Source organism: Solea senegalensis, linkage group LG6, assembly GCF_019176455.1.
Source record: "Solea senegalensis isolate Sse05_10M linkage group LG6, IFAPA_SoseM_1, whole genome shotgun sequence".
NCBI lineage: Eukaryota > Metazoa > Chordata > Actinopteri > Pleuronectiformes > Soleidae > Solea > Solea senegalensis.
Genome location: NC_058026.1, coordinates 22,690,135 through 22,706,168, shown reverse-complemented (window position 1 = coordinate 22,706,168; position 16,034 = coordinate 22,690,135). Strand labels below are relative to the sequence as shown.

At 39.9% G+C, this 16,034-nt stretch overlaps 2 protein-coding genes across 3 annotated transcripts; both read right to left on the bottom strand.

Moving 5' to 3' along the window:
* Positions 1–11: 11 nt before the first annotated feature.
* myoz2b (myozenin 2b) lies at positions 12–5,093 on the bottom strand. 2 transcript variants are annotated; one of them, XM_044027565.1, is made up of 6 exons: positions 4,954–5,093; positions 3,838–3,955; positions 2,684–2,850; positions 2,251–2,344; positions 1,043–1,205; positions 12–965 (listed from the first exon to the last, which is right to left on the bottom strand). In XM_044027565.1, exons 2-6 carry the CDS (start codon positions 3,917–3,919, stop codon positions 740–742), a joined length of 732 nt encoding a protein of 243 aa, XP_043883500.1. In that variant the 5' UTR covers positions 3,920–3,955; positions 4,954–5,093; the 3' UTR covers positions 12–739. The 2 variants fall into 2 exon arrangements, with proteins under 2 accessions (XP_043883500.1, XP_043883502.1); XM_044027567.1 differs by lacking the exons at positions 3,838–3,955; positions 4,954–5,093 and adding an exon at positions 3,760–3,805.
* A 4,594-nt stretch (positions 5,094–9,687) lies between these two features.
* Positions 9,688–14,884, bottom strand: synpo2b (synaptopodin 2b). The gene is made up of 2 exons (XM_044027490.1): positions 14,744–14,884; positions 9,688–13,988 (listed from the first exon to the last, which is right to left on the bottom strand). The coding sequence occupies exon 2, from the start codon at positions 13,651–13,653 to the stop codon at positions 11,692–11,694; it is 1,962 nt and encodes a 653-aa protein (XP_043883425.1). The 5' UTR covers positions 13,654–13,988; positions 14,744–14,884; the 3' UTR covers positions 9,688–11,691.
* Between the last annotated feature and the right edge of the window lie 1,150 nt (positions 14,885–16,034).

The window sequence follows — 16,034 nt, the reverse complement described above, 5'->3', positions numbered from 1 at the left end:
ATAACTACATATAACTATTACTGCACGTTCCAGTTTTAATTGTGTGCCAACAATAAATACTTTGCATTCTTTATTTACATTGTTTTCATTTTAAATTCTATAAGAATGACACTTTTGTTGCCAGTAGCTATGGAAACATAGTACCTTGAATTTTGTATAGCACATTCATTTTGCTATTTACATGTTGTTATTTAGAAGCAGTTTGTAGAGTTGGGCAAACAACTGAAAGCATGAAGCATGAAGCATTTTGTGTCCATTGCATGCTTTTCAGTCATGGACTGTGTATTAAAATGGACGTAGTCTGCCGGTGGAAAAAACAAACAAACTCCCGTCTTGAAGCTTAGAGATTCACAAGTTGACTGTAGCCATGATGATGTCACCTGCAACAGGCTCCTATTGGACAATATCAGCTGTCAATCAAACACTTCCCTACTTTTCTGTAAATGGGAGGATCATTTTGAATTCACGATTTATTACTTGCCTTGCCTTGCCTACTCAAACAGACTTCTCTTTGCAACCTGTGCAGTCGCCCCCTGTTGGATAACTGTTAGTTCCATCTTACTTCCTGGGCCTCACCCCCTTAAACCAGAAGACTATGTCCATTTTTATGTACAGTCTATAATTTCAATCTAATATACTGGTAAGGAATTGCACTTGGGCCACTATTTAACTCTGTTAAATCTGATCTGTTGTCATTTTGGCCAACATCCTGTTGTGTAACAGGGCTTCAGGTCTTCATCTACAGGTCGTCAGACTCTGGGACTTGGACGGGCTCCAGGATGATGGTGGGTAGGATCAGATGGGTGCCCTCTGATATCCATCCCTGGGCCGTCCTGTTGAAGGTGGGTCGTTTTATCCCTGGCTCCTGCAGCTCTGGGTATCTGGGTGGGTTCAGGTCGACCTCTGGCAGTTTGAATGTGATTCCTCTGGGAGCTTTGTCAAAGCCACCATACGGAGTGGCGACCCTGCAATTTAAAACAAGGTGTGAATTTGACTTTGTTCTTCTAACTTCTTCACTGACTCTTGCTCAAAGGTTTCTCACCGGTTAAAAGACTTGTATTCGGGAAGCTCTGGTCTTGAGTCCATTGCCGGCATTCTTAGTTTGAGGGTGTCAGCGAGGTCAGGGTCACTGAGGATCGCCTTCTCCCACGGAGAGTGATAGGACTTGTGCATAGTTGAGCTGCTTAACTTCTCCACAGTCATATCTGCGAAGGAGGGAAATTAAAAGCTGAATTGTGTTTTTTGTTTTGTTTTTTTATATAAAATCATAACTCTCACGTAAAATGTACACCATCATATCTCTATTTTGTTACCTGAGTGACTCATTGTTTTGTTGGTATAAGGTGGATGGTATGGGTCAGTGATGAAATTCCTTTTTTTTTGCTTGCATTGTTATATGATATTGTGGATTTACTGTATTGTGTTGTGTTATTCCGTCAAGGCTAAATGTGGACCACAGGAAGAGTAGTTGTTCTCAAGTGTAATGGAGATCCTGGTAAAATAAAATAAAATAAAAACTAAACTCTGTCAGTGTTCTATGACTGTAATGTGCACTATTTCAGGAAAAACTAAAAACATAGAATCTAATAATGTATTAAATACAATACTTGAATTTTAGGATGTAGAAGGAGGGTTTTGTGTTCAAGTATTCATGAGCATTGTTCACCCACGCCTGTGCCGTGAGCCAGGCCTGCTGCAGTTTGTGATGCAGTTAGGAGCCGTTTTCTTTTGGCCTTTTTTTTTGTAAGCAGACTAAGGATTTAAAGTGAATGGGATTATGAACGGACGCTGTCCTTTGAAAACACTTAACACAGGCAGACTGAGTTGTCCATCATTACAATCTGAGCTCTTAAAATAGCACATAGTTCAAGCATGCCCTCATATAATGTGTCAATATAAGAGGACGCCCTGCTTAAGCTTTTTAAAATGAGAGCTCATTTAACTGTTCACATTAAACAAAACAAAATAAAGCTTTTAGAGACATTCAAGTTAATAGTTAATCTTGGTTACAAAACATGGTATCGTGCTTATTTACCTAACCTATTTACAAGACCAGCTGTTTCAACCGTGTGACAACAGATGCATTATTAGGACAGTCTTACATAATCAGTTGGTCTTATTTGCTGCATGATGACATCATTTCAGCCGCACGTAGAACACTTACCAGTGATTTACTATATTATGTAGTGTTGTTAATGTTGTGTTTCATATTAGATTCTTAAACATAAACAGTTTCAGCATCACTATTACCTGAAACAGAGTTTTCTGCATTAGCAGTGTTCCCACTGGTGGGCACCTCCACTTTAATTTCCACAGTATGTGTGTTCTCAGCTAATATGTCATTCTGCAAAACAGAATAAAGACAGCACATAAATTCAGGCTTGGATGACAAACTGGCCTTGTCATCTCATCAATAGCTTCTGACTATCACACATTCAGATGTGTGTGTGTACACACACACACACACACACACACATCAACATGCACTGATAAACTGGGAGCAGCCCCTTAGCAAAGTGCAGCCTCTCAGCAGACCTGGCTGGAGGATGGAGAAGGCACAAGGCACATGTCTCTGTTATCATCCATGTGTTGCAACACTTTTTTGAAGAACATAGTTTCACGAGTAGCACACAGACACACACTAACTCCGGAGAACTAAACATCCAGTCATTCAAACACTTACACTTAGCTGTGCATTTGCCTCATTTTGGATACTTTCAAATGTGTATTTGTCGGACCTCCTCTGGCGCATTTTAAAAAGTCGTGACCCTCTGTTAGAAAGCAACGATAACTCCTCCAGCATGATGTCTTTGGGAGTGCTGAGCTTCTTCCCAAGATCCATGAAGTCTCCTGTAAGAATGTGAAGATCACAATCATCAGTATCACTGTTCTGCAGTATTGAGCCAAAAATTTCAAAACTGTAAACATTTACTTGTGCTAACATGTGTCATTAGGTTAGGTCCATTAAAAATACCATATTTTGTTCATATTTTCCATTTGTTTTAATGTTTTTAGTTTAGTTAAGTTTTCTTATTTACAGTTTATAATAAAGAATAATAATTAAATGTATAGTGAAAAAGATGAAACCTCCTAAATTGGCAAAGGAGGATGTGTTTACAAGTCCTGGTTCACTATATATAGATTTTATTGTAGGTTGTTCCAAAGTGATGGAACAACCTGGTATACGTTGAGTAAAAGCAGGAGAAAGTTTTATGATGCAATGGCATTTATTTTGTAGTAGAAAGGTATGAAAGTATGATCACACTGTCACAAGCTTATTTGGGAAGGGTTTGTTTTTACCCCTGGGTCCCTGAGTGGATTAATCTGGCCCTGGTTTTAGAGATGGAAAGATCAGGATGGTCAAAATAAATATACACACGAAAATATCCCCTCATATAAGTTTGTCATCTGATCAGGTTCCAGTAAATATCCATATAAGGCATCAAACGGTGTCACAAAATATTTCTTTTTTTCCATTTTGTAACTCCTGTCATGGACACTGAGTTACCATTGTAGTGGAGAATTAGCAGTGGATACACGTGTGGTGCTCCCTCATCCACAAGCAGTGACGGTATGTACCCCAGCTGTCACAAACCCTCACATTATCCAAACAGCTACACAGTTGGCCTTCAAAACCTTCCTCCCCCACCCACCCACCCATAAATAGACATTTGAAAAGGACAACGACAAAGGATTTTCACCATACAGTAAATCATCCTATTAGCTTATTTATGGCAAGTGCTGGAGAGCAGCCCTGACATTTTGAACCCAGGTCAGAATGGATATTCTCCTCCAGGAGTGTGTTTTGGCTGCAGAACCTCGGCTCTAACATCATACCCTTGGAACCATGGACCTCTTGGCAAAGAGCTGCTGCACACCTCTTCCTCTCTCCAGCCGGCATTGTACAGAACTGTGACATTGTGGCTTTGGCAAAGGTCTGCAGGACTCGGGAAGACTGGAAACACATACAGGACACATACAGGGTGTACAGTAGTTGTTCTCAAATCATAAAGAAGGAGTTTGACTCCAAACACTGTGATCTCATTGAGCATCAGTGCATGTGTAAAGTCATCTTTCACCAGCTGTCACTTTCCTGTACTGTTGTCAACATCACAGAGAGAATATTGAAACGTTGTCAAGGACAGGATATGACACTCCGGATACAGACTGACCTTATTTTTGATTAGACATATTTATTGCTCTAATCTTTTACATTACATAACACACTAGTGCTGTGTATGATATGTGTAGTCGATAAAATCCTTCATCTGTCCACATGTGATGAAAGTTGCTGTTGATCCGCAAGATAACCAGATTAACAGATTGGTCATGTCACGGTCATGTTTAAATAATCTATGTGGTTGTTGCATTCAATAGATTACAGTGCATTGCATAATCCCAACCCCCCCATTGTATTCGCAGAGGTTGCACACACGTAATTCTTAAATCTGGCTTTGCCACTGGACCACATTTTTTGAGTATGTGAGCTGCTGCAAAGGTCAAGGTGAATATTGTGTCCTTTATAACGGGACACAAACAATGTCCTGTGATAAATGTATTATTTTTTACTATAATATATTTTTGGTGTCTAGTGCAGTTGAGTATGTTTTCCTTTATTCCTCTATTCTAAAGTGTGAAACATGTTTGTAAATTAATGAATTTACTGGTGTACAGGTGTGTTATGTAACTAATCATATTATAGTATTACATTTGTATACAATATTGATATAATTCCATGCAAAGCAATAACATTCTAAATAGAGGAAATGTATCTGCTAATCTTGAAAATGTCACATTTACATAATAAGACAGTGATGCCTATAATTTACAGAAAATAAATGTTTTGCTGTATATGTTTTGCTTTTTTTCCCCCATATTCTAACAACATAAACCCAACATAATTTAAATACACCACATATTTGCAAAATGCACAATGACAAAGCTTCTCCATACCTGTGATGGTGTCCCTCAGTGTGTAACCTGTGTCCTGGAAGGGGAGACACGGAGACTCAGGGGTCAACCTACAGTCTGCAGTGTGATCTTCCCTGATCTTCACAGTCGCTCACACTAAAGCCAAACTGTGAGTGTGTCTCTGTGTCTGTTGTGAATGGAATGCAGCTTACATCAATAGGCTAAATTTAACCTGCCAAACACTCAAAACCACTCTCAAACACCCTGGGACAGGGATAGCTACCACAGACAGGAGAGGATGGACAACACTCACATACCCACTGATGTTCTTTGGGGTAAAGGCTTCCCTCCAGACACATGATTCTTCCCTGGTTTTAAAGTTTCAAAGTCGACACTCTTCTGTGGGTTTACATAACCGCCGTGGCATCGCACTCTCAAGTTGGAGTGGTGGCACAGCTGCTACTTGTGTGCTCCTCTCTTCAAACTGAGAAGTGGTGCTGTCATTGTGTGTGACTACTGATGTCGGATAATGAAATACAGATAATTGGAGATGTGAAAGGAGAGTGTGGTTTCATCCCTGAGATAGAGAGCAGCATATGTTTTTCAAGGGACTTTGGGCAAATGGGGGCATGGGGCCCGAACATGGGAGCAGAGCCAGATCTGGGTCCCGAGCAATTGCATGGTGGTCAGCCAAAACATTTTTTTTAATATGGCAACATCAAGGTCATTGTCCTGGTAGCTAAACCCAGTGTCCCTCTACAGACTTACATTTGTCTGAAATGAAAGATGTTGTTGAAATGTCAGATACGTTCTTGATGCAATCGTGATTTTTCTCATATTAGGCTCTGTTTTTAAAGCTGTAGTGAGTAACCTTTAAAAGTAAACCAGTGTCCGTTACTTTCAAACCATTGTCAAATGAGTTCAAACAATGCTGATTAAGTATATTGCTTAACGATAATCAGGCTGTCTGGATTTATATTGATTTGATGGCTGTAGTATTGTCAAAAAATGTTCACTGAGTGAGTTCTTCTGCTACTTCTTCCAAGATAACTTTCACTTTCAATATCTGGCTGTTATTCAACCATTTAGGAATACGGTACTGAGAAGCTGACGTCACAAACGTGTGGTGCGCTGGTGAATCTTGTCTGTGATTGGACGGTCGTTTCGCAGATGTCCCGAGGTTCTACCGTAATGACAAGTATTTCACTGCTTTCTGGTCTCCATCCATCTTCTACTGCTTAATCCTCCATATGAGGGTCCCACGACATGCTGTGCCAATACCAGACATAGGGCGAGTTACACCCTGGACAGATCACCAGTCTAATTCTGACTCACGGGAAAAAAATGCATATTTTAGAAATCTTTAAAAAACTTCAAAATGTTATAGTTATTTGTTTGGCTCCGTTTTATACACACACATTTGAGCTGAACCACTGAGCTTCTCTGAGAAGTCCGAAATTAATCAAGCATAACATTCAACCATTAAAACGTTTTTTTCTGTTCAGGAATGCAAATAAATAACTATAATATGACATCTCCAGAAATAATGTAAAAGAGTGCATTTGGAATATCATTTTGGTTAAAGAGCTTATACACACTGGTGTATTAACCATTACAGAAACATAAATTATACTTGATAAATTACCAATGCTGTTAATTTAGGGCAGCTGTGGCTTTGGGTGGTGTCTAGTACATTTGTTAAGCACTGATGCACAATTTTGCAGGACACTATGTCTCTTCTTCACATCAGCATCTCTGTCACTCACTGCAGAGGCTCAATTTATGTTTTTACTTCATAGGAAAGGGGGGGGCAGAGTTTTGGAAACAAATATAACACACTGGAGTTTTAAATAACATGGATGAAATACTCTCACAGCACAAACAAATGCTGCAAAGATCCAAAGCATTTTCATGACTTTTAATTTTTCAGTTAAAGTGCAAGAAACCCCAACATGCTGTTGTTGTCCAACACAGAGCTAATTTCTCACCCTAAATGTCACACTTCAAAATCACACGGTGCAATGATCTTGATTTATGATTCTTCATGATTCTATGCATGCAACAATTCTTCTTCTCAGCCTATAATTATAAAAGCTTTATCCACATTGAAAGCTCACAGTTTTCACTATGTCTACTTCTTTACTGTATAAATTCACTGTAAAACTAAGATGACAAAATCAGCATAAAAACATCAACAACATCACTAATAAGGATCCATGACATCATTTTCAAAATATCTACCAGTAAAAGTCATCACTATGTCATTTTAAATTTTTAAAACAAAAGACAAATGAGTGAAAAAGCCACACATGACAATTGTTCCTCACTACATATTCAGAACCAACAAAATTGTCAATGGTGTCAATATCATGTCGATTATCATGATATTGCGATATTCTGAGTACTAATATTGTGACACACTCACACAACAGCTCTAGTGAGAGTGAGCACCATCTAGCCATAAACATCTTTTATGATAATCCACAAAAAGTTGAATGTTTGTTTGTAGCATCAGTTAAAAAGTCATAAGCTAAAGAAAATTGATATAATATTGCCACGCCCCCTAAACACCACTGTACTTGAAAAACAATCAGCGCCAAATTCCTGTTAACTACTACACATTCACATCACCTCACAAAACTCATGCCTTAAAATGAACCATTGACACGATAAATGGTCTACCTCTGTCCTAAATCAGTCTTTTTCAGTCACGATTACTGTGACACACTGGCTTAATTTCCCAATGCTTGGCAGTACAACACAAACATCTTAGGAATACTTCACTGATGTGCATTTAGCTTTGGATTACTAGAATAGGGGTAGTATTTGTGAAAAATTGTGAAAAAACAAGCATCAGACCAAGGCTGGACCAAGTGTCACTGGTATTTCTCAACTCAGTGGAAACTGAGGTTGGGAAGCACAGTGTTTCAAAAATACTACTTCTATTCTAGTAATACAAAACTAAATGCAAATAGGTGAAGTATTCCTTTAAGTCTCACTAAATATAAAATTCTATGTTTTATAAACCAAATCCTCTCATGTTATCATCTTTCTGAGCTCAATTTAATTTCGATCTTCACACTTCAAACGTTTTATTTCTACATACATGTATTTCTATTCTATAAGTCTCTTTCTTGTGGTATTATCATTGAGGTATTACATGTAGAAGGGAGAGTACTTCAGAGGCCGGGCAGGTTTGAATGGAGGCCCACAGAAGGCTGGTTTCTCCGGTGGAAATGTCCGGCTCAAAGATGGTGCCTGAAAAGCAGGGGCTGCATAATAATGACTCTTACTGACAGCTGCAGGATCAAGAGAAACCCTGCGCTTCCATTCATCTGGTGGCTCCGCCAGAGATCTGAGTTTCCCTGCAGCTCTGACACTGAACACAACAGATGACGGGAGGCCCTGAAATACAAATGCCTCATCCACTGACCCAAAAGGGCTCCTGGACGCTGCCTCCCATGGCGATGGTGGCTTGCAGATGTTTTCTGGAAAGGATGTTCGCCTCTGTGCAAGTAAATGGGATGCGTGAGTTCCAGATGTGGTCACTGGGGCCAGAAGTCCAGGTGAAGATGCCGAATTCAGACGCCTGGGAAGACTGAAGGAGCGGCTTCGACTAAATCCCTGAAAGAGCAAGAACATTTTTGGGGTCTGGTGTGCGGACATTGCTGCCACCCTCTGGCCCCATGGAAGCCAGGGCAATAACTAATGCAATGTCATGTTATCTTCATGCTGACTTCAATTTGAAGGAAAAGCTATAGAAACAGTTAAATGTAAACTAAATAATGATGATGTTGGTGAAATAACTTTCAAATAGGCTGTAAAACTCATCACTTGTTCTTTATTTGATAATTAGTTGTGCTGATCATGGTCCTTTGACTTAAATTTTAATCAGATTGTTTTTAAATAATTTTGCAGATAGACCACTCTATATTTGTCCATGTGCGCCCAGCATGTTTTTAAAAGACATCATTACTTTTCTAGGGGCCAATTGAAGGTTTTCCTATGAAACCCATACAAATGTTAGGGTTACACAGAATGTATAGACGGATGTGTTTGCACTGTATACACTGAATGAACTTACCAGCTGTTAATCCAATAGTGACACTGTGTCAACATGAACAACATTTTAAAGATAGTTAAACTTTTCTCAGTCAACCTTTTTTCGTTTTTCTATCCGAGAAAGAAATACACATTTATTGTACGTTAGAACAAGTATTTTCATATTTCCATATTTTCCACATTTAATTATTATTCATTATAACAAGTTATCTGAGCTAATGTACTGTAGATATGTTTGACGGACTCTGGTTTATTATTTTAATGATATATTTAATGATATTTTAATGATCATTTTGTGAGTTATTAGTTATAAAAAAGTTATCTGCCATCACAAATGGTACCATGCTTTTACATACATATTTCCATGTTACTGTGTACTTGTGTGTGGGAAGTATAATATATTCAAACTTAAACTGAAGAATCTGGCTAGACAATACTGGTGATAATAAAAATAGTATAACAAAATATAAATCCAGTTTCAGTGTTGCACCATCCTACAAATGATCATAGTTCACCTTTCAAACAAAAGCTAAAGGGAGACTGATGTCGTCAAAACAATTGAGCAAGTGAAAAAGCCAATATAGGAACTGAAAATTGCAGAAAGTGCTGTGAATTGGAGAAAAGTACTGCCAGTGGAAGTGGAAGAATGTGCAGGAGGAAATAAGCAGTGACACAGTAGCTTTGGAACAAAGAAAAGGAACGTGTGACACAGCAGAAGGAAAGAGAAATTTAATAGAGTTCAAGAAGTACAATCAACAGTGATACGTCACAAAGACAAACAAGACAGTTGCCCACTATTTTTCTCTTGATTTGCTATAGATACCCTGCTCATGTTTTTCATCGAGGATGAGAATATAGAATGTCTGATGACAGAAAAATAACTGTCCATAAATGATGATTGTGGAAAATATAAAAATAACAACCTTTAATGTCATCAGGGTTAATGATCACAACTAATGTTAATGCTTTTAGCTGTTGTGATACCATTAAAGTTTGGAATGAGACTGAAGAAAATGCACCCAGAAAAGAACAGTTTCTCCCCAAACATACTAAAAAAATAAAGATATAATAGTAAGTGATACTATTCTTGTCCAAGATGGCAGATTTATGTAAAGAAAATTTGGAGTTAAATATAAATTTGATAAATAAATGTGTTTTTATTGCTCCTGCATAAACAATGCAAGCGATTGAATTCCTTAGAAAATAAAGATAAAACACGAGAGACCATAGTCACACAAGGCTCTCCAAACACACATTATTGCACATGAAATAGCACTTCCTGAGAATCCCTCAACATTACTTAGTCTCACATTTCCCCCCTTTAAGTACACACAAAACCACCTCTTGTAGGGATGATGTAATGTGTTACGTTTTCTATATTTGTATTTATTTTGTTTATTCTAGTTTGTATTCACCACCACCTTTGACGTTTGTAGTGCAGTGGCTTTAAAACGTTTTACACCAAGCATCACCTGACAACATATTGAACTCTCAAAGTGACACCGTTATCACTAACGTTAAAATACAGAGGTGTAAACAGGCCGAGCAAAGTCAGCTACGGACTCTTGACGGGAAAAAGATCTCATCATCCTCCTCTTTCTCACACATACTTCACACACTGGTATAGAACATTTAAATTAAGAAAGAGAGTGATAAGGTGACTCTAATAATATATATATTTCTGTTGTCATTTGTTTCATTTTCTACACACTGGTCAAAATTCCTCAGCTCCACTCCGATCACATACCCTGGAATATAAAGTTGAACAATATTTCTGATTTTCCTCCGAGTACCACCAGAGGAAGCTTGCGTACTACTAGTGGTACACGTACCACAGTTTGAGAACCATGGCTGTAGTGCATAACATTTCAATATAAACTACTGTTTGTTACATTCCACTCGTCAGGTGTCTTCATACAATGCTGATGTAACCTATCAGCTCCACATGACTCTCTCTGTGTTTCTCAGCAGAGCAGTTTTTTTAGTTTTTTTTGTTCTTTTCGTCTGTGCCCACATTTATGCGCTGCACACAGAGCGACGCGATTTACGACTTATGACTGAGCAGGCGAGGTGGAAAGAAGCACACAGTCAGAGTAAAAGCAAGACAGCTTCAAAGAGCAAAACACCAAAGATGTGCCAATGAAAAGTTTCAGAAGAGGAATCTACAGGTAAAAATAAACCTGGACGTTCAGTAGGACTTCACAATCGTATTTTAATGCCGATTTTGGCATTTCACGAACGTGCTCAAGCGAAACAAGCACTCCCTGAGCAGCTACCTGACTATGTGCCAATCGCAATTGCTGCTGTTTACTTCCCCATGCAGCTCCAATTAAATTTCCTGGAAGCAATCCAAAAAAGTAACACTACTTTAAAAGACAGATATATAACACATAGATTGCTCCTACTCACACTCATAGACTGCAGGGTCTTACAGAGCCCAAAGACTTGGTAATTACTCAGAAATCTAAAGTGGGCGGTGGCAGTTCCGCACTGGAACTTTAAGTACATTTTTTGTACATTCAACAGACTCCACATGCTTCCCTCACATTTCCAGCTAAATATATCCCTGCAGCTCCATATTGTAAATCATTTTGGATGAGACAGTGCAAGACTATATACTCTTCAACCAGATTAATAAGACATACGATACAAGCCATTTGCTGAAGTGACTGTGCTCTTAGCGTTGACACCAATGCATGACCATATACAGTGATAGTACTAATGAAGAACAGCCACAGTCTTCCACTGTTTACCTATCGCTGCTGGCTTCTTAGCAGAAAACTTTGGACGAGGAGCCATTTGACGTACGCCTCGAGCAATAAGAGAAGCAGGAGAATAAGCTGAAGCTATGCTGCTGCCAGAGGGTGACTGCTGGGACGATGTGCTTGCAGGTTTGGCACTTGGTGCTTGGGTGTTGCTAATGTGATGGACTGCAGGGGTGACAGTGTGCTTTTCATCCAAGTGCTTGCCAGTTGTGAGAGGCCCAGCTGATCTTGTGTTCTGGTGGGCAGAAGAGTTTGAGGAACTTACCAATCCAGGAGACGTATGAGGAGCTTCTGCCTTGGCCAGAACACTTATCTCAGATGATTTGTAAGGAGAATGAGAATAGGCTGCTCTTTGTTTAAGGCTTTTAGTGACCTCAAACTTTGACAGAGGAGTTGGTTTGGAGTTGGGGCTTTTGGCATTTTCTTCAAACTTGAACAGTGACGTGTCCAACTGATAAGGTTGATGTTTCATAATATCTAAGGGATTTAGATGCTTTGTGGGCACTTTAGGTTTTTCTTTGGTTTTTGGCGTTGTTTTGGAGCTTGTGGAAGTGGTTTGCCTGGCTGCTGAGGAGGTGTAATGGGGAGAAAGAAGGGGATTATACTGTAAAGGGGGAGGGGCACGGATATTGGAGGAATACCCCCAGGAATTGGGGAGAGAGAAGGATGGGGAGTGGGGTCTTGTTTTGTGAGCTTCCACTGTTTCAGCATCAACAACAAACTTCTCCATGCGGGATTGTCTTTTAGCAAACAACTGGGCACCTTTTCCCACCATAGCTGATTCACCAACGGACTGATAAATGCCTCTCTCTCTCTCTGACACTTGACCTTTTGGAGAAGCCTGGAGTGTTTTTGATGCATGGATGTATGCTTGTGGAGGGCAAGAAGCAACAGAATTTGGAACACTGTCTGGCTGATTCCTTGACAGGAAAGGTGGGTGATATGGTCGGTAAGTTGAACTTGGGGTCTGTGTACTCACAGGGGATCGAGGCAGCTGTTGATTCCGACTATAAGTGGTTGACTGATGGTGAAGCTGAGAAGAGGTGTTGACCAAAGCCAAGGCATTGGTGGGTGCTGGTTGAAGAGTTTGACCTGGTGTCCAACGGTTGACCATCTGTTGAGACTGGACCCCATCTTGCTGCAGTGAGTAATGCTGACTGTGAGGCCCCCCGGAACTGTGAGATGGTTGAGAAACCGGACTTCTAGGTGGAATATGTGGCTCAACAGGGGGACTCCTCCTCACCCAAGGAGGACAGGATGGATTGATTACAGGCTTTGGGGCAACTGGAGGGGGGTTCTTGAGTTTAGTTGATCTTGTTTGCATGAAGTTACAAGCTTCAGCTCCAAGACTAAAACAATCTTCCTCTGGCTCAATATAAGACCTCCTTTCTCCTTTGTTTTGAAGATAGGGATCTGATTCTTGAGCCCGCGCTGAAACTTGTTTTCTAGCAGTTTTCCTTTTGGACCCTGGTAGGATGCCAGTCATGATTGCTGGCACAGATATCCGCTCATCTCTTGAGGCTATGATGTCTCCAGTTGGGGACCAAACATGTGGATTTGTGTTTGTAGGCACAGGTACTTTGAATTTTGGTTCATTCCTCTTCATCACTGGAGTAACACTCCCAGGGTTGACATGAGCGGTGCCATCCTGAAATCCTAGGAAGGGCTTTGCAGTTCTGTTTGGCACCAAGGGTCTTGACACATTGACTTGATAGTTAGCCTGATCAGTATGCATGTACATTTGCTTTGTGTCATACATTTTCTGTGTTTCTGTAAATCTGGGTCCTGTTAGTGCTCGCACAGGTAATCCTTTACTCTTCATTTCTTCATGATCTGATACAATTTCATCCATCCGTTTACGTCGTTGGACAAACATCAGCACTCCCTTCCCTTTTGTTCCTGGTAGTACTTCCATTTCTCAAATCCTTCCCCAATTCAGATGTAAATGTTGCTGCTGGTGATGAAGAGAATACTTCTCCTCTAACTCAGAATGACTCGATGCCACAAAGTTATAACCAGCTGATCTCACTTCTTCGGTTTCCTCCTCTACTTGGTCTTCGCTGTCAAGCTCATCACCAGTCCCATAACTCACAAGCGTGTACTTCTTGACCCTTTGGCGGTGCTTTCTACACAGCAAGGCTCCTTTGTTTTGAGGACCAGGTGCATGACTTAGACACTGGGCAATTTGCTTACATTTAGACTTGGTCTCCTTTGTGAGTCTTTCTGATTGTCTCTCTCTGTGACTGAGCCCTGGTGTAAACGAGAGGGGCAAGGAAGAAGAAAACATAAATCTTACAAAAAATCTACAAACACAAGCATTACTGCAATTATATTTGCTAGTCAGTAATATTATTATTATCATTATTATTTTAAGTCATTCAAAGCAAACCCCCTAACATCAAGTTTCAGTTTTAAAGCTTCCCCTACTGCAAGTGCACTAATAAAAGCATCATATTTACTTACAGTGTGTGTGCGTGTGCATGTGTGTGGTGAGGGGGGTATGAGGCAAGAGAGGTGAGGAGATCACTTTCCATTGCAGTCCAATCTTACGATTGGAAAAGGGATCGGGTGACAGGCAGAGGGTGACACATGCTCGTGTCTGTCAAATTTGTCTCTCGCACTCTCATCATATGGTCATATTTTATTCTTATCCTGCTCTGACGGTGACAGAATTCTCCCTGTAAGTCCACCTCTATTAGAACTCAGCATGAAAATAACCACCAGCCATTGTGCTTTGCACATGTTATCAGCAGATAAAATTAAATATTTTTGCTTGACATAACACCTCTCAAGAGTGCAGGCAGGTAATATCTACAGTCTTTTTTTTTTTTTTAGTAAATTTGTTATTTGTGCTGCATATAAAATACATATTTATAACTGAATCATGAATTATCTACATTAACTTTAAAAAAAAAATCACTACAGGCTACACAGTTGGCACTTCTCGTTCTGTTGATCTGCACTAAAATGAACAGAAGGAGGGTAGAAGATAGATAAATACTTACATGTGTACCTTGGCTTGAGTCTGTCCGGTCTGCACAGATCTGTGTCAGACTCCAAGTTCTCTGCCTGCTCAGCACCCTCGTCTGAAGTTTCAAAGAAGACTGAAGCAGGAGGTGCTTTCACAACTCCCTCCTTCTTCTGAAGATTCAACCCACCTCTTCACAGTCCCTGGCTCTTGCCTATTACTGGCTCCCAGAGGCTCTACTGTTGTTAGGGTCAAGGCCAGGGTCATGTCAGCCAAGAGAGGAGGAAGACGATGGGAATTGCATTCCTGACATGTGCACAGCATTAGACCCTGAGTCAGCACATTGTTGGTGTGGGGACAGAGATACTGGTGAGGTTTGACTGTGTGGCGACTCTGTAATGGACTAGAGGTCATTCTCTTCATGGTATGAAACGTTCACTTCCACTTAGTTCAAGCAGGGGGAGACTGTTGCTCACCTGCAAATTCCCAGTGTTAGTTCTGAAGAAGTTCTGGGGACCCAGGTTTAGACTAAGACTCTGCCAAGGACTCAAATTTCTGGGAACCATCTGAACATGATCATGGGACCAAGTTATCACTGTTGTCTGGGTTTTCAACCTCTGGACCCATTTCTAATACTGTTTCACAGTGTCCAAACAGTGCTAAAACTAAGATCATTAAGAATAAAACAAGTCATCTTCAAACCAGGAAACCATTCACTGTCATAAATTATTTAAAAAACAAAACAAAAAGGCTAACCATATTGATTTAGAGAGTGTCAGAGCAAAAACTTAAAAACACAATATGTAGTATTGTAGATGTATTCAACATTTTACCAATCATGAGTGCATTCATTGATTAGATTGGGAGATTTCAGCATTAGTGCACATTCTAACCTTTCTGCCTACTTGAATCTTCCTATCCACAATAGGAAATGTAGCTTTGCTTTGGAGGTTTTCATCAAGGCCGTCAACGCTGTAAATGGAATGGTATGTAATGTCAGGGGAAAGCAGCATTCGCATCCAGGACTATAAACAAAACAATCGGGTGGCTGTTTTCCGTTCCCTCCACTGTTCTACATCTATCATTGCAGTTAATACCAGCACAGCATTTCCATTTAAGAACTGAATCCGAGATCATTTATTTGATATGTGGTGCAAACACACCTCATTTCTATCCCACACTTATAGCCAGTGTTTATTTTGGTACTTAACACAACATCAGTGTTTAATTATTTATTTTCTTGAGCTATTCTGGGATTTGATTTTTATCAAATGCAAGAACAAGGCTAAGAATAAATTCATCAGTCTTCAACTGTTTGGAAAATGACC